General features: G+C 46.1%; 1 protein-coding gene across 2 annotated transcripts in view; it reads left to right on the top strand.

Annotated features, from left to right (window-relative positions):
- The window catches only part of LOC147621417 (ATP binding microtubule motor family protein), a 154,425-nt gene that overhangs the window by 2,234 nt on the left and 128,221 nt on the right, over positions 1-23,970 (top strand). For both annotated transcript variants that reach the window (XM_086824163.1, XM_086824164.1), the window contains one exon: positions 983-1,124. In XM_086824163.1, the coding sequence (XP_086680289.1) occupies positions 983-1,124 (142 nt within the window). The remainder of the gene's footprint in view (positions 1-982; positions 1,125-23,970) is intronic.

The raw sequence follows: 23,970 nt of genomic DNA, 5'->3' as shown, positions 1-23,970 counted from the left end.
TCTCATTTCAGTGGACAAGTGTAAGCTGCTCAATGACTTTTTAAATACCTTGAAATCTCGACTAGGGAAAGTATATCATGCTTAAATGTTAGAAAACACAAGTATGTGTTGTAACCAATCTTACAATCACTTACAAGATCTTTCATCACATGAATTATGCTCAAGATAACACACAAATGATTTGGAGGAATAACGATTTTACCCTGCTGAGACAAGAGATGGCTTGCAACCTCCGCGCTATGCACTTGTTGTTTGAAGCTCGAATGGCTACTGAAAAGCTTTGACAGAGGCTGTGATGCTGAGAACAAGGGAGTTTTGGCCGTGCCACAATGCACAATGGAGGTGATGGACAATCTATGAAAGGTGGAGGGGCCCTTATAGAGAGCCTTGAAAATGGCCGGCCTTAAATGCCCCAAGTCAGGGCCTAAAAGTAGCCTATGCTAGGTCCGGATTTCTTTTTTTTTTTTTTCTTTCCCCCCCCCACCCCCCCCCCCCCCTCCCCACAACTGGCCTTTGACCCAAGATCCTTTCATAGTTACCAAATTTCACTGTCTGTAGACAGCTGCCTGTAGGCGCTTATTTATCCACCCGTAGGCAATGCTGCCGAGGAAGCACCAAGGGGGGTTTTGAACCCAAGACCTCTTGGTCCTAGGCAAACACCTTCACCACTTGAGTTATCACCTCATTGGCTATGCTAGGTCTTTTTATCGCTACAAACCATGGGCATCATTCCATTGTACACCGAATAGGCTCAACTAACTGCCACAGTCTACTAGCACCTGTAGTGTAAGGCCCAAAACTGCTTCTTCTCCATGGATTTGGGAAAGAAAGATAAAAAACCTCTACCTTGTTGAGCTTTAGGACTTTTTTTTCAAAAAGAAGACTTTTGCTAAGTATACAAACCCTGCTGTCAACAGTCGCTCTACCTTTCATGAGAATGTTGTTACAAAACCTTTCAAATCTCTTCAATTTTTGATGACAGTCGATCACATTGCATCATCAACATCTCTACAAGTCAAGTGAGGCTTTCTGAGGATGATCATGCCATGTTAAGCACAAAACAAGCAACTTTGACAATTGCAGACCTAGCAGGGTTTGAGAGGGAAAGAAAGACAGGAAATCAGGTTAGCAAGGCACCTTTCTAGATACTTTGAGGTTGCTTTTGAGCTATTTGTGTTTGTTGAGTTCGTTTCAAAATGTGTGCTACAGTTATTTTTTTGCTCATTTAAATGAAGCCAAGTAGGAAATTGGCTGCATGGGCATGAGAGAAAGAAAGAAAGATTAATGTATGCGGAAGGTCAAAACGGCCTATGAGACCAAAAAGTACACTTTGTATACTATTTGAATAGAAGATGCCTAGAGCATCCTCTAAATGCTATTGCAACAAAGAAATATCAATTGACTTAACCTAGCAGGTGCTAGAAAAGCACTGTGATCTACTTGTAGACATGATGTTGTGAGAGTGTTAACAGAGAATTAAAGCAGAAAGACTTACACAAACATGCGCATGCAATCTCACACACAAGTATATACTCCCAGCAGCTAATGCAAATCCCGAGAACCCAAGCTTAATTATACAGTAAACTTGCAACTGTTTGGAAAATACAAGTTGATTAAAAAAAAATCCCAAGTTGATGAGTCGTTGACAATTTCTTGCTGAAATCCTCCTTCAGGTTTCCAGGTGGGCACTTCTTGGTTGCTCGAACATTGAAAAAGGCTGAATATTTGATTGATGTGAAGCAAGGAGAGGCCTTCTCTATTCATAGGGCACTCTAGGGTCCTGTATGGGGGCTGGCTTGAATATATTTGTATACTTGAGAGACTAGTGATCAATGCGTTTGTGATACTCAGCCTCAGTTAGACAATGTCATCACTTTTGAAGGGCGTGCACAACCACAAGAAGCTTAGCCATAGTAATACCACAACCCAGCACCACAAAGCGTCTAATCCTCAAGGCTCATTGGCTGCAGGTTGTCCATGCTATTTGCTCTAAGGCAACCACCATTGGCATCACTAAATCATTTTTAATTTTTAATTAGCAAAAAAGAGACTTCTATTAAGTATGAAAGAGTCAATAGAAAATCATGGCTAGAAGCCGGAAATCCTTATCATAGAGTGTAAGGTAGTCACAGCCAGTTAGGGGTGCGGTGATGCCAAAAGAGTCCATTGGGAGTCAAAGAGAAGAAAGTCCCATGATCCCACTCCTCCATGAAGAATACGTGCTTTGCTTGCACTTCTAGAAGGTCCTTGTATATGGGCCCAAGTTGCCATTAGGGTATGAATAATATCTCCCCAAATGGTACAAATGCACCGAGTGTCATAAATCTGGGTACCCTCAATTGCCACAGTACATCTAGCCGTCCATATTTGCCAGCGAGTGATGCTGGCAATAATTTCCCAGGTGGGACACAGTGGCATGTGATCGAGGAATATCTTTAAGTGTGTAGCTCTTTGGGCCATCCCTCTGTGGATCATGATGGCGGAGTCATGGTCCTCACCCTCAAAGAAAACCTGTGGTCCAGATTGAGTGAGCTAGGTAATAGAGCCCCAAGTGATGTATATAGTACCTCTCCTCAGCTGAGCTATGGAGCTCCATATCCTCTAAGCAACTCAGCAACCCCAAAGACAATGATTTATAGTCTCAAAGGCAATCAAGCATCTAGGGCAAGCTGGATCCGCACCAAAGATAGCTCTCCACATGTTAACATGGAGACCATGGTGTAGCAGTAACAAAAAAAAAAGGGATCCTCCTTGTAAGAGTGCCAAAGCCGATGCCAAAACCACTTTTGAATCAACAGAGTAATCCCAAAGATTTCTCAGTGTGGCTTGAGGGTAGGAATCCTCTGAATCTGTCCGAGTAGTAATAGTCGGGCATTTCTCACAGTGTAATTGAAGAAAGACAACTCTTCAAGGCATGGGTTGCATCAAACCATTCCCACTTATTGGAACCCATGGGAGATGTTTAATGGGATGTCACGTGCATCCCGCACTTGGATGCCACGTGGACATATCTGATATCAAGGTGCAAGACTTGGAGTGGAAACTGGTCCCATGTGAACCCTTGTTCGGGACGAGTCAGCTAGGGTTCCACTCTAAGAGTCCAAGGTCAGGTGTACAAGTCCCGTACATGGTCTTGGTCAGGTGAGCATTGTCCTACACATGAAGCAGTGCCAGTCTGTACTGTGAGTCTCCCTTGGAATGATGTCAGGTGTTCTGAGTGTTTGGTTTGCAACTGGACACCGGGCATATGTAGGAGAAGCATGTAGTTGCATGTAGAAGGGGGGAAGCCCTTAGGGCTACCCTAGAAAAGGGATTGAATCCCTTGAACTTGGGCATGGGGTAGGCTGGCCAAGATGGCCCATGGCCTTGCCCACCAGCCAAGGAGGCTGTGGCCCTGTCGGCCAGTCCATTAGGGCTTGGCCGGCCGGCTGAGATGCCTTAGAGGCCAGCCCAGCCAGTCGGCTAGCCCATGGGGCAGCCAGGACTGAAGGCGGCCAGGGCATATGGGCTGCCCAGCAGTCAGCACAGGCCTAGACTGCAAGCGCAGGGCGGCCAACAGCAAAGCATGGTGTGAAACAGTCGCTTGAATAAAGGGCATACCTGGTCGTTGGATTTTGCAGCAGGCTGACTCCTGTTTGAGCCAGCAGACCAGCACCTAGAAGGGCTATAAAAAGCCAAGCCAGAATTTCAATCAAGCATCTCCTTATTCACAAGGGGTTGTGTGTTCCAAGGGTCAGGACAGCCAAGGGGAGCTCTGAGCCAATTTGAAGAGTGCAGGTCAAGAACCAGATTTGATTTGCCTTATTTGTACATCATTCTAATAAAGCAACTACACCATTCGTGATGGGGGCCCTACAGAGGGTATTCAGGACCCAATACTGCGTTCGATTCCGCCTCCCTCTCTCCCTCTCTCACATCGGAATCCATTGCCCACAATAGTTCCTCTACTACGACATTAGAGCCCACCACCCGTACCCACGCTCTAGCTCCACGCCCCAGAGGAGTTCTTAGCGAGAGAGCTCGATCCATTCTACGAGCCAGACGTCCCCGACCTAGAGCATCAGGACCCTCCACCACACAGAGACAGATTCGTGAAGTTCTCTGCCGACATGACACGCTCCCATCATAGAGCCTTGACATTCACTCCACCATCAGATCGGTTTAGCTGAGGCGGGTATCGTCATTAGCTGATCACAGCATATCTCACTCTACACAGGATCGTCTATTGATCATATGTACTGTCAGATGTTTTCATTTTACTTTTTCTTTCAGTTTTCCATGGCTGAGTATATTCATGGTACCATTGTATTACTTTTGGTCTCATAGGCCCTTGGGGTCTTTCGTAGACGTTAATATAACTCTCTCTCTCTCTCTCTCTCTCTCTCTCTCTCTCTCTCTTTGACATCTCTCTCTATGTTGTGTGTTAACTTTGTCATGAAAGATTGCTGAATTCTAAACATTGAAGTTACCGATTCTATGCACTGAGCTTTCGCATGTTACATTGGTAACAGAGCATCAAGCTCAACAAGGCTAAACATTGATTCAGTCCCAAATGAAGGTGCACAGTCCAAGGAGAGTAACACAAGACATGGAAGAAGTTCCCAAGAGGTTGGTTGGTGGTGTTCCACAAGACCCAAGGGGAATGACAATCTTGTCAGTCGGGTGCCACTTGGGGCATAGTAGGAAAAGCTTTCAGGCAATGGTTCCAAGAGATTGGGGAGAGTCAACCCCCACCAACTACATTGTTGGAATTCTAGGAGCTAGCCTCTCAACGTGAAAATGTACGACTCTACACAGGATCCGATCACATGTACTGTTAGATGTTTTCATTTATTATTTTTGGTCTCATAGGCCCTTGGGGTCTTCCGTAGATGTTAATATAACTCTCTCTCTCTCTCTCTCTCTCTCTCTCTCTCTCTCTCTCTTTCTGACATCTCTCTCTATGTTGTGTGTTAACTTTGTCACGAAAGATTGCTGAATTTTGAACATTGAGGTTACCAATTCTATGCACCGAGCTTTCGCATGTTACATTGGTATCAGAGCATCAAGGCTAAACATTGATTTAGTCCCAAATGAAGGTGCACAATCCAAGGAGAGTAACACAAGACATGGAAGAAGTTCCCAGGAGGTTGGTTGGTGGTGTTCCACAAGACCCAAGGGGAATGACAATCTTGTCAGTCGGGTGCCACTTGGGGCATACTAGGAAAGGCTTTCAGGCAATGTTTCCAGGAGATTGGGGAGAGTCGACCCCCACCAACTACATTGTTGGAATTTCAGGAGCTAGCCCCTCAACTTGAAAATGTACGACTCATGTTTGAGTGTGATGTGGGCTTTGTACATGCAACAGTGACAGCTAGCCTCTCAACTTGAAAATGTACGACTCATGTTTGAGTGTGATGTGGGCTTTGTACATGTAACAGTGACACCACTGGATTGGCTCGGTGGCTCAGCTCAAACGGGAACTCGAGGCACTCAAAGTGAGCCAAAAATCTCCAAGCGAGGAAAGTACCTTGCTCCAACTCAAAAGGGAGATTGAAGAATTGAAGACTCAACAAGAAGCCAAGAAGGGCCTTTGGTGTGCTATATGCTAGTCACTTAGACATACCATCCAAGAATGCCCAAAAAGGAGGTACTGCTCCTTTTATAAAAAAGGACGTGAAGACAAAGATTGCTACTACCTGAAGGGGTTCTATCAACTTTATCAGCAACAAACTCCTTCCCTCGCCTAGACAGCTCCCAACCTAGCCCATTATGCTATAGCTGCCCTTGCCGTTCCACAAATCTTCCACATTGCTACACCTCCCCCTTGCCAACCCACTCCTCAAGTGACCTACCTTCCACCACTCATTTCTAATCCTCTTGTACTTGCCACCATCGCAGCAGCCCCCATGAACTGTCCTCGCCCTCCCTTGCAGAAGATCTCTGAGTTGTCCGTGCGCAAGGCGGCTACCGACAATCTTGCATACTAGAGTGGAGGCCTCTAGGGATGCAACAGTCGTAGCGAGAAGTTGAAGGTTTGCTTTAGAGAAAGATAAGCAAGTTATGGTGGCCTCGGTCAGGGATGGTGGAGCGGTTGCCATAGTCCTCCTGAGGGTAAAGACCAAAAGAGGTTGAGACTTGCCTAATGATAAAAACCCAAGAGTTGAAGATGCTTCCGGAAGAAGACAGAAAGGACAACGAAAAAACCGGAGGAAGATGGGGAAGCGGTGAGGCTGAGGAGAGTGAGGAGGAAGGGGGAGGGGAAGGATTATGAAGAAAGAAAAAAGAAAAGGAAGAAGCAAGGGGGGGGTGCGGGGGCGCGTTGGAGCTAGGCGAGGTAGGGGCCCACATGCGAAGGAGGAGGGGAGGGCAGGATCAGACGTGTAGGGGGGAGCTTTAGCTTCTTAGTTAGAGGATTTCTTCCGAGCATCATGATCTTTTGCTCTCCCATTATGCAGCTTTTAAGAGCCCGAGTAATATTGAGAGCATCAAAGAGGTAAGATGATGTGGGCTGAGCAAAATGTGACATTTGTGGTATAGGCTGGTATACAATTGTCGTGCATAGGCTTCCTAGAGGTTAGGTTTTGTGATAGGTCCGGGGGTTGTTTTTTCCTTAAGAATGTGCCAAGCTCGTGAGTTATTGTTGCCCAAGAAGAGCCGGTATAACTCTTGTTCTTGTTTGGTGAGAAACGTGCGCTTCTTTTGACAAGTGGGTCTCTGGAAGATGCGTTCCTTCTCACGTGTTGAAAGAGTTCCCTCTTGCGAAAAAGGGAGAGCTTGGTGGTTTGGCACTCTTCATCATACCACCCATTTTGGGGCTGGGAACTCACTGGAAAACTTGTTGAGGAGCATGTGATATAGAGAAAGCTGGTATGGGCAGAGTCATGGAGGATGGAGGAGAGTTGTGATGTGATGGTGGAGGCACAGAAGAATTTCCCAAATATCTTCCATTTTCCCCAATTTATCCCAATTTTCTAGAGTTGAAAATACCCCCAAATTGCTCCCAATTGCCTCAATTTTCCCTAAGGCTTCCAATGTCTTTTAATTTCCCCAATTCTCTCAAACTTCCTCAATTTCTCCAAGCCTGTGTAGTTCTCCTCAATTTTCACGATTCCCTTGAATTTCCCGTACCATATGGCATTGTACCTAGTATCTAAAGTACTTAACCACCTTGAGAAGTGGTATGTGTAGTCGGCTCGTATGGGCGAAGTCTAGGATATGTGGTATGAGAACAGAGACCTCATGACTAGAGCATCCACCACGATGTGGGAAACATGTAAGGTCATCCGATTGTCGCCATCTGGACATCCCGTTATATATAACCAGCCATTGTATGGTCCCCATCTCCAAGAAGTGTCTAACATATGCTGTTGCGTTCCATATATCTTGATTGGCCCTTTGTAGACACCACCAAGGGTGCACATGGTGTGTAGTGTGCAGTGTTCTAGTCTGGTTCAGTTGGACCATCCTGCTGGGTCATCTTGGGCCATCCTGGCTGGACCATCCAGCGACCACATCAATGAATCTCCAAAGAATCTCCAAGAAGCACACCAATGGATGCATGGGAGGTGCACACATCAGCACGTACAGCAGTGTCATGCCAATTGGTATCTTCCAAAGGTAGGAGATACTCACCGACAGCATCCTTGGATATGGTATGACTCTCCAGAGCGTTAAAGAACACATCAATGAAACCTTTGGGGCATCCTATTATACTTACATCTTTTCAGTTCAGTCCCCTTCATCATTGTCATCTTGTCTTGTTCATTGAGTCCTGTAGTCACTGTATCCTATTATACATACATCTTTTCAGCTCAGTTTGCTCCATCATTGTCATCTCATCTTGTTCATTGAGTCCTATAGTCACTGTCATGTGTATTGTCCATCTCACTGTGTGTGCACGGTGCAGTGAAGGGCATGTAACAACTTCTTGGAAGTAATACAAGTGATGTTTACAATACAAACATGCCACTCCTAAACCACGCGTATCTCCAGTGGTGTGTGTCTGTCCTCTGAAGGCTGATTCCCATGTATAACCAGCCACCTCGAGCAGCCCTCTCTCAGGGCTTTGATGGGTTATGTGTAAATGATAATATCTCTATGTGTATAAGTCTCTGGGAAGCCTCTTGTGTCTGACCATAGCGTTCCATTGCAGTTCCATATTGTCATTCTCAATGCATCTATGGTCTCATGTGGGGCGCTTATCCATGATGATGACCCTCCATTATGTTAGACTTCCCACTTACCTTCTTTCTTGGCTTCCATCACCGGGGCCATCGCTGTCTTGCGATGCTCCACGTGCAGCGGTGTAAGATTAGATCTTGGTGTCTCGAAGACCCACCCTTTTTTCTTGAGAAACACGGTCCGTGATGCCTGGTTTGGGAACTATAGTATGGGGGGTTGTTTCCTCCTTACATCCTTCCCCACTTGCCATGCATTGATGAAGGGGGTAGCTGTAACTACCATTTTCGCGCATAGTGTGATGCCATCATCCTTAGGCGTGGGGCCTTTGGGGAGGCCAACTACCCTCACATTGAGCTCTTCTTCTGGTGCTTTTCTGAAAAGATGCAGGGGGGAGAGAGCTTGAGCTCTTGAAAGCACACACACACACTCACAAAACCCTAATAGAGAACACACAAGGTGAGAGGCTGAAAATCTTTTCATTCTTCACTCAACACTCAACACACCATATACAAGAATAAGAGTACGCATAATATGAAAGGTACTCAACCAATACATACACGGGTTCTCTATAGTGTGAACCCGACTAAATGAGCTGGCGCTATAACTATGCCAGTCTCTAGAATGGCTGTCACATAGCCTGTCATCCCACTGGCCGCATATCTCCCATGATCTCACCAACCATGCCAGTGGTGTAAGTGTGGGGCCTATCCCCCAGGCGGGTCATCAGTGTCCACCGCCTCACTAGATGAGCTCGATATCTCAACACTCCCCCTCGAGCTCAACTCCATCTCATGTACACCAAGCGAAGCCCTGAATCTGCGGAGCTTCTCTGTACCCAATGCTTTGGTGAAGATGTCAGCTACCTGATCCTCTGTGTTGACATAAACAAGGTCAAGAGCTCCTGCCAAGACCTTCTCTCTGACGAAGTGGTAGTGGACCTCTATGTGCTTCGTACGAGCATGAAAGACTGGGTTCCTGGCCAACTGTATACTGCTAATGTTGTCACAGAAAATGACAACTTGTCTATCCACTGATAGACCCAAATCTGCAAGTAGCTTTCTCAACCAAGCTACCTCACATGTTGCCATAGCAGCTCCTCTGTACTCGGCCTCTGTACTGGATAGAGCAACCGTAGGCTGCTTCTTGCTGCTCCAAGTCACAGCAGCACTCCCCAAAGAAAACATGAATCCACTGGTAGATCTTCTATCTGAGATACTACCAGCCCAATCAGCATCTGTGTACCCATGTACACATATCTCTGTCCCAGTCTCATAGAATAGTCCACAATGCAAAGTAGACTTCACATACCTCAGTATGCGTCTTACTGCATCCAAATGCGGTTTCCGTGGAACCTGCATAAACTGACTCACCAACCCAACAGCATAGCTCAAATCTGGTCTGGTGATCGTCATGTAGATCAAACTTCCTACTATGCGCCTGTACATAGTAGGATCCTCCAAGATCTCTCCTGAATCTGCACTCAACTTGCCATTCTAATCCAATGGCACAGAAATAGGCTTACAGCCTGTCATACCATACTTGGACAACATGTCCAAGCCATATTGTCTCTGCAGTAATCCAATACCATGTGGTGACCTAATCACCTCAATGCCCAAGAAATATCTGAGCTCCCTCAGATCCTTCATCTCAAACTTCTGTCTAAGCAAGATTTTTACATCAAAGATCTCTGCATCATGGTCCCCCGTAATGATCAAGTCATCTACATAGATGACAACAAGCACAACTCCTCTTTCACCATGTCTCACATACAGCGAGAAATCTGCATTGGCTACATGAAAGCCAATAGTGACAAGATATTCAGAAATCTTGTCAGACCATGCTCTTGGTGCTTGCTTTAAGCCGTACAAGGTTTTCTTCAACCTGCAAACATGCTCGGGGTGACCCACATCCTCATAACTAGGTGGCTGCAACATATACACCTCTTCTTGCAAATCCCCATGCAAGAATGCATTCTTTACATCCATCTGATGTAAAGACCATTGCTTTGACGCAGCCACTGCTATCACAACTCTCACCGTTGCCATCTTGGCAATTGGGCTGAAAGTTTCCTCATAATCAATCCCATATGTCTGCGCATATCCTTTGGCTACCAATCTAGCCTTATACCTGTTTATGCTTCCATCACTGTTATGTTGAACTTTGTACACCCACTTGCATCCAATGGCTTTCTTGCCTTCAGGCAATTGCACTAAATTTCAAGTTTCATTTCCATATAGTGCATCCATCTCCTCATCCATAGCTTTCTCCCAACACACATTTCCAACAGCCTCATCAATGCATGTGGGCTCTACAACGTGCATAACCTTTGCCATATATGCATAGTGATGTGCCACATAACCATCATATGTAAATCTCTGCACAGGGTTCTTCACTCTCCCTGATCTTCGCAGCTTTTCATTCATGGCTTCCATAGCCTTCTTTACACCAGGTGTTCTCATAGCTGGGATTCCAAGCTCCTCATCAAGGCTCATATTTGAGCCACTAGACTCTCCATCAACATGAGAATGCCTTGCAGAAATGTCAGGTATACCAAGGGGCTCAACCACTTTCTCTTTTCCTTTACGTGATGTACTAATCACATTTGCAGGACTGGTATTATGACGCAGCCTGCCACTCCATGGTCTATCAATAGACCCACTAGATGAGGACTCTCTTGGTCCACTCAAAGACTGTGATTGCTGACTTGCATTGTTGTTGATTCTGGGACTGTTGTTGTTGCTGCTGCTGCTGGCCATAATTCTGATTGCTTGTTCGGCCAGCTCCTTGATCGTGTCCACGGCCTCCTCTACCTCGTCCTCTTCCTGAACTTGTGTAGAAGGCCTGTTGCTCTGAACTGTTTTTGCTTTGTGAAGACTGTTGGTCTTCACCCAAGCTCTTCTCTTCGATAATCAACATAGACACCAAACTTGTAAAGTTGGGAATGTTTTCCCGAGTCTGAATAGACGTCTTGAACGCCTTGTATTGTGGCCCGAGACCACGTAGACAGACCTCCACCTTATCATCATCATCTACTGACACACCAATAGATGCAAGGGATTCCACAATACCCTTTATCTTCAATGCATAGTCATTCACAGACATGCTCTTTTTCTCCACAGTATGAAGTACGTTCTTCAACTGTATCTTGCGTGCCTTGGTATTTGTTTCATAGAGTTTAACCAAGGTGTCCCACGCCTCCTTGGGGGACTTGGCATCCTGAATATGCCCAATCATGGTGTCTTGTATACTAATAGAGAGCCAATACATAACCTTCCTGGCTCCTTGGCCTTGGTTCCAGTCTTTAAATTCTTTCACATCTGCAGCAGTCGGATTTATATCCGGTATCTCCGGTGCCTCTTCATGCTCACCTTCTATGTAGTCCCAATAGCCTTTTCCCATCAGGAAATTCGTCAACCTGAACCTCCAAGCATGGAAGTTATTCTTATCAAGCTTCTCAGCCACAATCTGAGTTATCCCATCATTTGACATCTTGCCAAACACACAATTTTACCACAAACTGCACTCTGGTTTTTCTGCACAAACTGCAGTATTTTCTGCACAGCGGTACTGTAGTACTCTCAAATGTCACAACCAGTGACATTTGAGAGTATATTTTCTGCACAGCGGTACTGTAGTACTCTCAAATGTCACAACCAGCGGTACTGTAGTACTCTCAAATGTCACAACCAGTGACCTCAATGTGAATACATACACCCAATGGCAACTGTAGACCTCTTTGCAACACCCACAGTGTCTGCACAGTCAATCTGTCTTCCTGCAGTTCTTAAAACAGAGTTCTGCAGAGAATTGATGACTTACCCGCAGTGCTCGAAATCGCCTGCTTTTTGAAAAACGGAGGTCCAGACGCGCCCGAAACGCGTTTTCGGTCCCGAAAACTTTGTCCGATAGGACATTATAGTTGCCCTATAGCTTTACTCCCACGAAGAAAGCTTCTCAATCAGAGATCGTTGCCGGTGCCTCCCGTAGAGCTCCCGACAAGGGTGTAGTCACCAACACAAATAGGGAAGAGTAGTTGCAGCTCTTACCCTCGTACCGCCTCCTGTGGTTCTCTTGCTTGCAGCTCAGCCCTTAGCACGAACCAGGCTCTGATACCATGAAAAGATGCAGGGGGGAGAGAGCTTGAGCTCTTGCAAGCACACACACACACTCACAAAACCCTAATAGAGAACACACAAGGTGAGAGGCTGAAAATCTTTTCATTCTTCACTCAACACTCAACACACCATATACAAGAATAAGAGTACGCATAATATGAAAGGTAATCAATACATACACGGGTTCTCTATAGTGTGAACCCGACTAAATGAGCTGGCGCTATAACTATGCCAGTCTCTAGAATGGCTGTCACACAGCCTGTCATCCCACTGGCCGCATATCTCCTATGATCTCACCAACCATGCCAGTGGTGTAAGTGTGGGGCCTATCCCCCAGGCGGGTCATCAGTGTCCACCGCCTCACTAGACGAGCTCGATATCTCAACATTTTCTACTTCAAGTGTTGCATTCATGATACAAGATAGCACTCTGTTATGGCGTGGGTGCCACCTTTGCCTTCTTGACAATCTACATCCACTTGAAGGTTGCCTCAATGTCGTTCCTCAGCCCCTGGTTGTCTGCAGGCTTAGTTCTGTACGTCGTACGGATCTGTCCGTACGTACGAACCGTACCGTACCGTACTGTACGGATCCGTACGATCAGGTACGAATTTCGCCTGTTTTTGCCCGTTGGAAGTAGCCGTTTTCTGCCCGTTGGAAGTAGCCGTTTTCTGCCCGTTTTTCTAGCCGTTTTCTGCCCGTTTTTTTGGTTGTTTGCCTTCATCTCTTGAGTTCTTCTATAAAAGCCTCAAGGACCAAGCCTCTCCTCCATCTACTCCAAGCAAGCCTCAAGCACCAAGCCCTACTCCAAGCCCCTCCTCCACCCTCCTCCACCCTCCTCCAAGCTCCTTCCATCCCACTTGAGCCTCTACTCCAAGTTCTCTTCCTCCAAGCTCTTCCCATACTTCATCTTCTCTACGCTCTCTCCTCTACTCCACGCTTCAGCCCTTCTCTTATCCATCATGCCTCGGGAGAAGCATGAGGCTTTTGATTTGCATTGCCTCAATGTGGAGAAGGACACCAAGAAGTCCAACTCCCATCATTGGACATGCCGATATTGCGGCAAGTCATACACTAGTGGAACAACAAGGCTTCTCCAACACCTTTCGAAGATTGGGGGACAAGTTGCCCCATGCAAGGAGATTCCGCAAAGCATTGCCGATGACATTGCGTGGAAGATGAGCGGCGGCTCAAATTCAAGTAGAGGAGCATCATCAACACGCGCACCGGCACCACCACCGGCACCACCATCGGCACATGATGAAGCGGCCACTGGCTCTTTCATTGGTGTATCCTCCACTACCACTTCCACGGATGCACGGTCCGCCTCCGCACCGGGCAAAAGGCAAAGGGTGGTGGAGCGTGAAGGGGTGCAACCCTCTCTCCACCAAGTCACGGGTAGTGTGAGAGGTTCGGTTGCATTCCTTAAGGAGCGGCAACGCCTTGCGGAGATAGAGATTGCTCGCACCATTATTGAATGCAATCTTGCCTTCAATGTACTCCAAAAGGAGCAATGGAAGAAGATGGTGACGGCGATTGCAAATGTGGGCCCATGTGAGGGGTGGACGGGGGTCTCTTACACGGCTATGCGCACGAGGAAGATTGATGAAGAGAAGGAGAGAATTGATCGAGCCCTTGACCCGATTCGAGCCGTATGGACGAAGTATGGATGTTCTATTCTCACATATGGATGGAGTGATCAAAGGAAGCGTGGCATTATCAACATCCTTGTGTCTTGCCCGCTTGGCACATACTTCTTGCGTGCGGTTGACACAGGGAGAAGGGGGAGAAAGACTACCGGGAGTTTCATCTACCGCCATATTAGGCAAGCGATCATAGAGGTAAGCATTATTTTACTTAAGTGTGGCTGATTTTGTCATTTGTGCAAAGCCCTCAACTCATATGATTTATCTACCATGTAGGTTGGGGCTCAAAACGTGGTGCAACTCATCACCGACAATGCATCAAATTGTCGACGCATGGGCCGCTTGCTTGAGGAGGAATTCCCCACCATTGTGTGGACTCCATGTGCGAGTCATTGCATTGACTTACTCATGGAGGATGTGGCGAAGCTCGGCTGGGTGAAGAGGATTGTGCAACAAGCTACATCTATTGTCAACTTCTTCATGCTAAAGGTGAAGGTGCTTGCTATGTTTCGTGAGCATAGCAAGCTTGACTTGAAGAAGCCATCGGCCACCCGCTTTGCCTACATGTGGCTGGTTTTGGAGCGTCTATACGATGTGAGGCCCGCCCTTCGCCAGACAGTTGTTTCCACCATGTGGAACGATTGGGATGAGCACGTCACTGAAGAGGCCAAAGCCATGCAACGCTTTTGCCTAGAGGAGAGATTTTGGACTAGAGTCCGAGCAATTGTCATTGCTATGACTCCATTCTATAGGCTCTTGCGGATGACAGATTGCGAGGGGTCCACCATGGGCCTTCTTGTCCACTTCTTTAGAGCTGCCCTTGTGGAGTTGGAGGCTTGCACAGACATTACATCCGAGGAGTGAGCACAAATCATGGAGATTGCACAGAAGAGATGGAGGTGGATGCACAAACCAATCCACGGGTTTGCAGCATTGGTACATCCAGCCTACAAGTCTCCAGTAGTTTGCACCGATAGGGAGCTTCGACAAGATCGGGATGCATATATGCTTCGAGCTGTGCCAGTTGATGAGCACAATGCCTTTCTAGAGGAGTTGGGCTGCTATGTTGATCAGAGAGGTCAAACCTCCTTTTCGTCTCCCACTTGCTGGAGGAGGGAGTCACTTGTGAAGCCCCTTTTTTGGTGGGACAATTTTGGGTATGGACTAGAGCATCTCCAACCCATACCTTAAGGGTCCTAGCCTAGGATTGTTCTTCGGGTGCATGTGAGAGGAACTGGAGTTCCTATTCTCTCATACACACGAGGATACGCAATCGACTGAGCACACGACAGTTGGAGCGGTTGGTCTACTGCCGCACTAACTTGCGCATGATGCAGGGCATTCTTAGTATGGGTAGTCCCAAGCAAGTAAGTGACAAGTCTAGACTCTAACTTGTCATGACTCATAACTTTTAAGTTTTGTGTACACTGTACAGACTCTAACTTTTGTGCCTTAATGTGTAGGTCAATGTTGACACTTTCACCTTGACGAGTGAAAACTTTGCAAGTGTCAATCAACAACCTGATGAGGAGGAGGAGGCAATCTTCATGGAGCTCTATAGTGAGCTTGTGGCAGCAGATACTCGTAGCACCAGGAGTCAGCATGGACGGGGCCGAGCAGTTGGAGTTCATAGGCCTCCGCCTTCGACATCGGCAAAGGGTGGCCTTCGCACATATGTGAGGCGGGGATCCTCGAGCTCCAATCCCCGCCTTCATGATGATATTCCATTGCCCCCTCATGATGATACCCCATTGCCTAGAGAGCCCTTGTTTGATGATGATGGCAACCTACTTAGCGAGAATGATCCCCAGAGTGTCTCGTCCACCTTCGAAGAGTCCTCTTCAGAGAACTCTCTTGATGGACACTCTAGTAGTGATCATGTTGATGATCATGCAGATGTTGGTGATGATGTAGACTTTTGATATGTTATAGCTCTCTAGGCATTGGGCATCTATCTCCTTCTAGCCCATCGATGATGTATTGTAGTATGTAGTATCATGTATGTACGCATGTTGGCGGTCGCCCATGCCATGAGTTTTTGGCCTATCCTTTTGTAGCAATTTTGTACTCTAATGGCATGATGACATTATGTTCATGGTTCTACTATTTTGTAACTTCTTGTCTACAATTTTTAAGTTTAGGAAGTATTTTTTTTAAAAACGTACTAATATCGTACCGTACCTCAAAAAATTTTAAGGCACCAATTAGTACCGTATTTTATCGTACCGTACTGTATCGTACCTTTTGTACTAACTAACCATGGTTGTCTGTGGCCATAGTTTGTTTAGTCTTTGCCAGTGCAATTTTTAGTTGCTTCACAACATGAGCTAGGGAGACCTGCATGCGTTTTTTACCCCCTTCTAGCCCTTTCCTATGGAGGCCTTCATGCCATCCAGCTCCTTGCCGAGTTCAGTACATTCCATACATGTGTTTTCAGCCTTCCACGTGGCTTTTATTATCGTGCAAACATTGAGAGAAGAAATGACAGAGATGACATACACTAGACACCCGATTGGGTCCCTGTCACCAATTGGCCGACCATTTGGTCCATCTCCAGATTTTGAGTCTCGTTCACTCCGGTGTCTCATGTGCAGAGGCCAGTATTTTGTTGACATGGACGGGAGCCAGACTGGTGCCACCCGTGTGTTAGCAGGATGGTGTCGTATGGACGGGAGCCAGACTGGTGCCACCCGTGTATGACCTGGACTGTGTTCGACCCATGGGATTGTCACGCCATGGAAGAGCCAGTATTCGTGCCGTGTTTTGCCTATGGGATTGTCACACCATAGGGAGACTCGTGCCTGGAACTGCGTCTTACCTATGGGACCGTCACTCCATAGGAAGACTAGGCTTTTATGTTTTACGTCGTGCCAGTTTTGTGCCGACAGATATTTTGTACTTGTTCCATGAACGGGAGATATGTCCATGTTACTATTTGCACATGCACACATGATTTGCATGTTTGAAACTGTTTTCGCATGATATGTATTTTTGTGTTTGCCTGCTTGACGTGTTACTTACTGAGCGCCAGTGAGTCGTGAAGTCTGCTCTGTATTTTGATGAGTTTTAGTGCATGTGAACAGGTAGTAAGTATATCGCACATGTTGTTTTTAATATTTTATTTCTAACCTTTTGTTTTATAAGGTTAAGTGTTCACATTCATTTAAAAGTGGGCACCCCCTTTGGGCACCCATTTAGGGGCCAAGGTGGGGAGCCCCACTTAAGTGAGTGTACCCACACTAATCACCCACATGCAAGCGTGGAAAACACTAAGGTTAAACTTCACTTTAATTTCTATAAAAAAAAACCTTCTCCTTCAAGCGTAGAGATCACCGCTTCCACCTTGTTACGTAAGACAACCGGCGCTTCATCTCTTCGCTCCTTCAGGCTGCGCTTGTACTCGGGCAAACCACTTCTACACTTCTGTACGGACTGCTCACAGGCTGCACTACCCTCTGTACAGGTGATTGTACTTGCAGCAGGTGTTTACTCTGCAGGCGGCCAAAACAGGCTGCGCATGCTCTACCTATTCAACAGGCAGCTGCCCCACCTGAAGCAGCCAGGCGGCTGTGGCTGTGCTCCTCCAGACAGGCAGCCAATACAGTAGCGCCTGTGTGTGTGTACACGACTCCAGACGGGCAGCCAAATAGGCTGCGCTGCCCACCACAGCAGGCGGCTGTGGGCTCATCTCCCGCGGTGGTGCTTTTACAGCTAGGTGACTGTCGGCCGAACCTTGCAAACTTTGTTAACAAACGGCCTCCTCTCCATCTTCTGCAGGCTGCTCATCCTCTCCTCAGGCGGCTGTACCTTCCATACGTGGCTGCTGCTCTTCCTGTTGATGTTTGGGCTCCTGTAGCCAAAAGGCTATAGTCTATTCCAAGCAGTCACGTCCCTCGACATGCTACTATACCTCGGTATCTTTCTCAAGTGAGTGCACACATGAGTATTGGACTTCCTTCTGTCATCCACAACAAGTAAGTGAATTTTCAGATTTAAATAAAATACTGTGTGTTAAATTTGCTAAGGGATTCATTTCCCCACGGTAACACCCGTTTGGTGCCGGGTTGTCCAAGCTCTATTGGAGAACCTCGGTCCAAAGGTGCTGAGATCGGGAGAGCCAGGCGTTAGTACGAGAGCGCGTGTTTGTGCGTGGTCTCGGAACACCAGTGAGGCGCTCTCCGCAGAGTCCAGTGAAAGCACAGGACCGTAGAGACTGGACCACGCTAGTGGTCGTTCTGCTTCGAGCATCTACATCAAATTTCGACTTCGAGCATATTTGTTTGGTACTGTTTGCATATGTACATGGACATCATCTGGTTCTTGGAACCCATGGAGCATTGTATTTGTTAAATACTCCCAATAAATATATCATATATTGAGGGGGGATCGGCCTGTTCCGCCCCAGTATTGGTGTCCATCTTTCCATTTCATTTTCATTTCAATTTCAAGTTGAATTAAGTTGTCCATTTCAAATTTGTGGTTTTAAAGTTGTGCTATTAAGCGTGTGGGTGTCCAACGGAGTCTTCCCACTTGACGGGATTGGTTTCATTGGTATCAGAGCACGGTTGTTTCCCTCTTCCTAGTGGGGAAATGAACGTGTGTACTGGACATCCTACTTTTAGCAAACTTAAAACACAATGGACAGCCAAGGTAACCCTTCGGAAGTGCCAAATTCGAGGGGTCCATCTAGTGCCTCTCGTGGGTCTGATGCCCTGCAAGGTAGACACAAGCCCCTTAAGGGTTAATGATAGTGAATCAAAGGGTCAATTGTCTCCAGGAAAGACAGTTATGCTTGAACAAGAGCCTGATGCTATGAGGGTTGAAATGGAACTATCCAGGGCTACCTTGATAATGAACATTTTCTAGTTGCTCCATTGAATGGATGTGATGTATTGTTGGGCAAGCCGTGGCACCATAGGCTTGAGCCCCTCAAAGACTACAAGTCTAATATGATTTCTTTTATACATAAAGGCCGCATGCATTTTATTAATGCTGGCAAAGAAGGGGATTCCATCCCACTTGTATCACACATCCAAATTAATAAAGCAATGAAAAAGAGTATTTCAGCGTACTTGGTTCTTGTACGTGATAGCCTTGTGCCAAATCATCAAAATATGGATGCTATGTCTAATGATAGGCTGACTTTAGAGAAAGGTTTGGTTCAGCCCAGTTTCTCACCTTATTGCTCTCCTGTGCTTCTTGTTCAAAAGAAGGATGGATCATTCCGTATGTGTGTGGACTATAGAGCTTTGAACAAGCTTACCATCAAGAACAGATTCCCAATTCCGCGAATTGATGATATCTTGGATAAGCTTGATGGCTTAGCTTGCTTTAGCAGACTTGACTTGAAGAGTGGTTATCACCAGATACGCGTGGTGCCACAAGATGTCCATAAGACTGCATTCAGGACAGCCTTCGGACTATATGAATTTTTGGTAATGCCTTTTGGTCTCACTAATGCTCTTGCCACATTTAATCGAATGATGGATAGGATATTCCGATCCCATCGCAAATTTACAGGAGTATTCTTTGATGATATCTTGGTTTTCTCCAAGAATGAGCAAGAACACCGAACTCATTTGGTCACAGTGTTCGAAGAGTTGCGGAAGCATATAAACTTTTCGTAAATGCCAAGAAAAGTGAGTTTTTCCTTTCAGAGATTCATTATTTGGGACACATTGTATCCAAGCATGGAGTTACAATGGATCCTGCAAAGCATAGTTGTTTCTCGTACGCGTACGAACCTATTCGTATGTACGAGTCGTACGGTACGATATCGTACGAATTCGTACGATATCGTACGGTACGAGTTAGGTTTTTTTTTTTCCCCAAAAAATTTTTTCCCCTTGAAAAAAAATTTCCAAATGCTTAAAAAAAATAGAAACCCTGCTTTACGAAGATCCCAAATGCTCGCAATACTTCGCAACTTTCGTGTCCACTCAGTATTCCATATGGGGTTGTGGAGAGACCTAAAAAATCTGGCGAGGTAGACTGGTAGTGTACACTTGATTGGTAGGATGAGAGAATCTTGCTACATCACTTGGGGATCCCTGGTATAGGTAGGCTAGACAATTAGATTCTCAAGTTATGCACAAGGGAGAACATTTGGACATGGCCATTTTGATCTAGAGAGGAGTCCCTAAACTTATCACCCTAGATGCACTCCTCGTATTTGTGCAAGGACGGTCCCTTAGTCATAAACGCTACACTGGGAGACCTTTGGTATTGCATTACCCATCCAGGTTCTTTTTTGGAGACAATCGGGAGATCCAACCGGGAGAGACACATATCCATGTACTGGTTTCTCAAGCACTGTAGACTCCTCCCCTCCCAACCTTCCCTCACATTCAAGCTTGAAGCTCCATAGCTTGTAAGTGTAAAAAATAAAAACCGTATTTTATCGTACCGTATCCCAAAATTTCATACTGTACCGAATATTCCCGTACGGTATCGTACCGTACCGTATCGTATTTTCGTACCGTGACAACTATGCTGCAAAGATAGAGACCATTCGCAATTGGCCCGAATTGCAAAACGTACATCAAGTACGTAGTTTTCTGGGATTATGTTCGTACTATAGGCGTTTCATAAGGCATTTTGCTATGATTGCCACTCCTCTACATGATCTCACGAAGAAGAAAACTGCTTTCAAATGGACTTCAAATGAACAGGATGCTTTCTTGTAGCTCAAGCATGCTATTATATGTGGTCCAGTATTGATTGTTCTTGACTTGCACAAGTCATTCGTGGTTGAATGTGATGCTTGTGGTGATTGTATTGGAGCTGTCCTAAATCAAGAAGGACATGCAGTTGCATACGAGAGCTGTCGTTTGTATGATGCCGAGCTTCATATGGATATCTATGAGAAAGAGCTCTTGGTTGTAATTCATTCCTTAAAGATATGGAAACATTATCTTCTTGGGGTTGAATTTGTAGTCAAGACAGATCATCAAAGCTTGAGATACTTTCTATCTCAAACAAAGCTTTCAGAGAAGCAGATGAGAATGGCCAATTTTCTTTCCATGTTTCATTTTCAGATTGTGCATACTCCAGGAAAGAAAAATGTGGTGGCCGATGCACTATCTAGGAGGCCTTATGTTGTTGCAGTCTCAGTGGCCTCTCATGCAGACTTATCTGCTATGAGAGATTTGTATCATTTGGATGCTGATTTTTGCCATATATGGACTGATTTGATGGCTGGTCATTCACATGCCTCTTATGTTATCAACGAGGGTTATCTTATGAAGGATAATTGTCTATGCGTGGTAAAGGATTTGCGTCCAAAGGTTATGGACGAATGTCACGCTCCACCATATGCTGGTCATCGAGGTATCATGCCTACTACTCGCATGATTCAGAGGTATTTCTTTTGGCCGAGCATGCGTAAAGACATTGAGGCTTATGTACGTGCATGTATTACTTGCCAAAAGGTGAAATTTGATAGGCAAAAACCTCTAGGTTTGCTTCAGCCATTGCCTATTCCCTCGCAACCTTGGGAAAGCATTACTATGGATTTTATTATGGATTTGCCTAGATCCCAGCATGGGAATGATGCTATTTGGACCATTGTGGACAGGTTTAGCAAGCAAGCTCACTTCTCGCCCGTCAAGAAAACCATCAAAGCTGATCATACGGTAAAGCTTTTTCTTGCTAATATTTTCAAGCATCGTGGTATGCCTAAATCCATTGTTGGGGATAGAGATCCCAGGACTACGAGCCTCTTTTGGAGGGCTTTGTTTGATAATATGGGTACTAAACTTGAGTTTTCATCAGCTTATCATCCCCAAACGGATGGCCAAAGTGAAGCTGCAAATTCAGTCATGTTGGATTTGTTGAAATGCTATGTGGCAGATCAAAAGATTGCATGGGAGAAGTATCTTCCACTTGTTGAGTTTGCCTACAATAATATGATCCATGCTTCCACGGGAAAGGCTCCGTTTGAGATTATCTATGGTAGAGTGGTTTTGCCACCCATCCTTCGTACCAAGGATGAGATTTTTGCAGCTGATGAATATGTTCGTGACTTGGATGTTGCCTTTGGTCAGGTCCGGACAGCCATTGCAAGATCTCAGGATAAGCATAAAATGGCTGCTGACAAGCACAGAAGGGACATGGAAGTCAAAGAAGGTGATTGGGTTTTGTTGAAATTTGAGAAGGCTAGGCTTCGGAAGAGGCCAGGACGAGAAGGATCATATCCTAAGTTTTCTCCTCGCTATTATGGACCCTTCAAGGTGATTCACAAGATCAATGAAGTGTCATACCGGCTTGCTTTACCCAGTCATTGGAAGATTCACAATGCTTTTCATGTGAGTCTATTTCGGAAATATGTGGGGCCAGATCTTGATGAGCCTGTTACAGAAGATCCGCCAGAGATTGAAGAGCTTGAGGAGATCCTCCAGCCAAAACAGATTGTTTTTCACAAGGAGAGAAAGCTACCTGCTTCTGCTGCAGGAAAGCTTTCCAGGAGATACCTTGTGAAGTTTAAGAATTATTTGCCTATTGATGCCAAGTGGGTAAATGAGGATTATTTTGTTGATTACCCACAGTTGTTGCAGGCATAGCTTGAGGCTTTTCAGTCGAGGTCAACTCTTTAGAGGCCCGGGGGGATGTCACCAATTGGCCGACCATTTGGTCCATCTCCAGATTTTGAGTCTCGTTCACTTGAGGCCAGGCCGGTGTCTCATGTGAAGAGGCTAATATTTTGTTGACATGGACGGCAGCAAGACTGGTGCCACCCGTGTGTTAGCAGGATGGTGTCGTATGGACGGGAGCCAGACTGGTGCCACCCGTGTATGACCTGGACTGTGTTCGACCCATGGGATTGTCACGCCATGGAAGAGCCAGTATTCATGCCGTGTTTTGCCTATGGGATTGTCACACCATAGGGAGACTCGTGCCTGGAACTGCGTCTTACCTATGGGACCGTCACTCCATAGGAAGACTAGGTTTTTATGTTTTACGTCGTGCCAGTTTTGTGCCGACAGATATTTTGTACTTGTTCCATGAACGGGAGATATGTCCATGTTACTATTTGCACATGCACACATGATTTGCATGTTTGAAACTGTTTTCGCATGATATGTATTTTTGTGTTTGCCTGCTTGACGTGTTACTTACTGAGCGCCAGTGAGTCGTGAAGTCTGCTCTGTATTTTGATGAGTTTTAGTGCATGTGAACAGGTAGTAAGTATATCGCACATGTTGTTTTTAATATTTTATTTCTAACCTTTTGTTTTATAAGGTTAAGTGTTCACATTCATTTAAAAGTGGGCACCCCCTTTGGGCACCCATTTAGGGGCCAAGGTGGGGAGCCCCACTTAAGTGAGTGTGGGGGTGGGCATGGTCACCTACCCACACTAATCACCCACATGCAAACGTGGAAAACACTAAGGTTAAACTTCACTTGAATTTTTATAAAAAAAAAACCTTCTCCTTCAAGCGTAGAGATCACCGCTTCCACCTTGTTACGTAAGACAACCGGCGCTTCATCTCTTCGCTCCTTCAGGCTGCGCTTGTACTCGGGCAAACCACTTCTACACTTCTGTACGGACTGCTCACAGGCTGCACTACCCTCCGTACAGGTGACTGTACTTGCAGCAGGTGTTTACTCTGCAGGCGGCCAAAACAAGCTGCGCATGCTCTACCTATTCATTAGGCGGCTGCCCCACTTGAAGCAGCCAGGCGGCTGTGGCTGTGCTCCTCCAGACAGGCAGCCAATACAGTAGCGCCTGTGTGTGTGTACACGACTCCAGACGGGCAGCCAAATAGGCTGCGCTGCCCACCACAGCAGGCGGCTGTGGGCTCATCTCCCGCGGCGGCGCTTTTACAGCTAGGTGACTGGCGGCCGAACTCTGCAAACTTTGTTAACAAACGGCCTCATCTCCATCTTCTGCAGGCTGCCCATCCTCTCCTCAGGCGGCTGTACCTTCCATACGTGGCTGCTGCTCCTCCTGTTGATGTTTGGGCTCCTGTAGCCAAAAGGCTATAGTCTATTCCAAGCAATCACTTCCCTCGACATGCTACTATACCTCGGTATCTTTCTCAAGTG

This window comes from Cibotium barometz, chromosome 30, assembly GCF_041138505.1.
Source record: "Cibotium barometz isolate CiBa-2024 chromosome 30, ASM4113850v1, whole genome shotgun sequence".
Taxonomy (NCBI): Eukaryota; Viridiplantae; Streptophyta; class Polypodiopsida; order Cyatheales; family Cibotiaceae; genus Cibotium; species Cibotium barometz.
The sequence above is the reverse complement of the archived record's forward strand: the minus strand, read 5'-3'. Positions and strand labels throughout refer to the sequence as shown.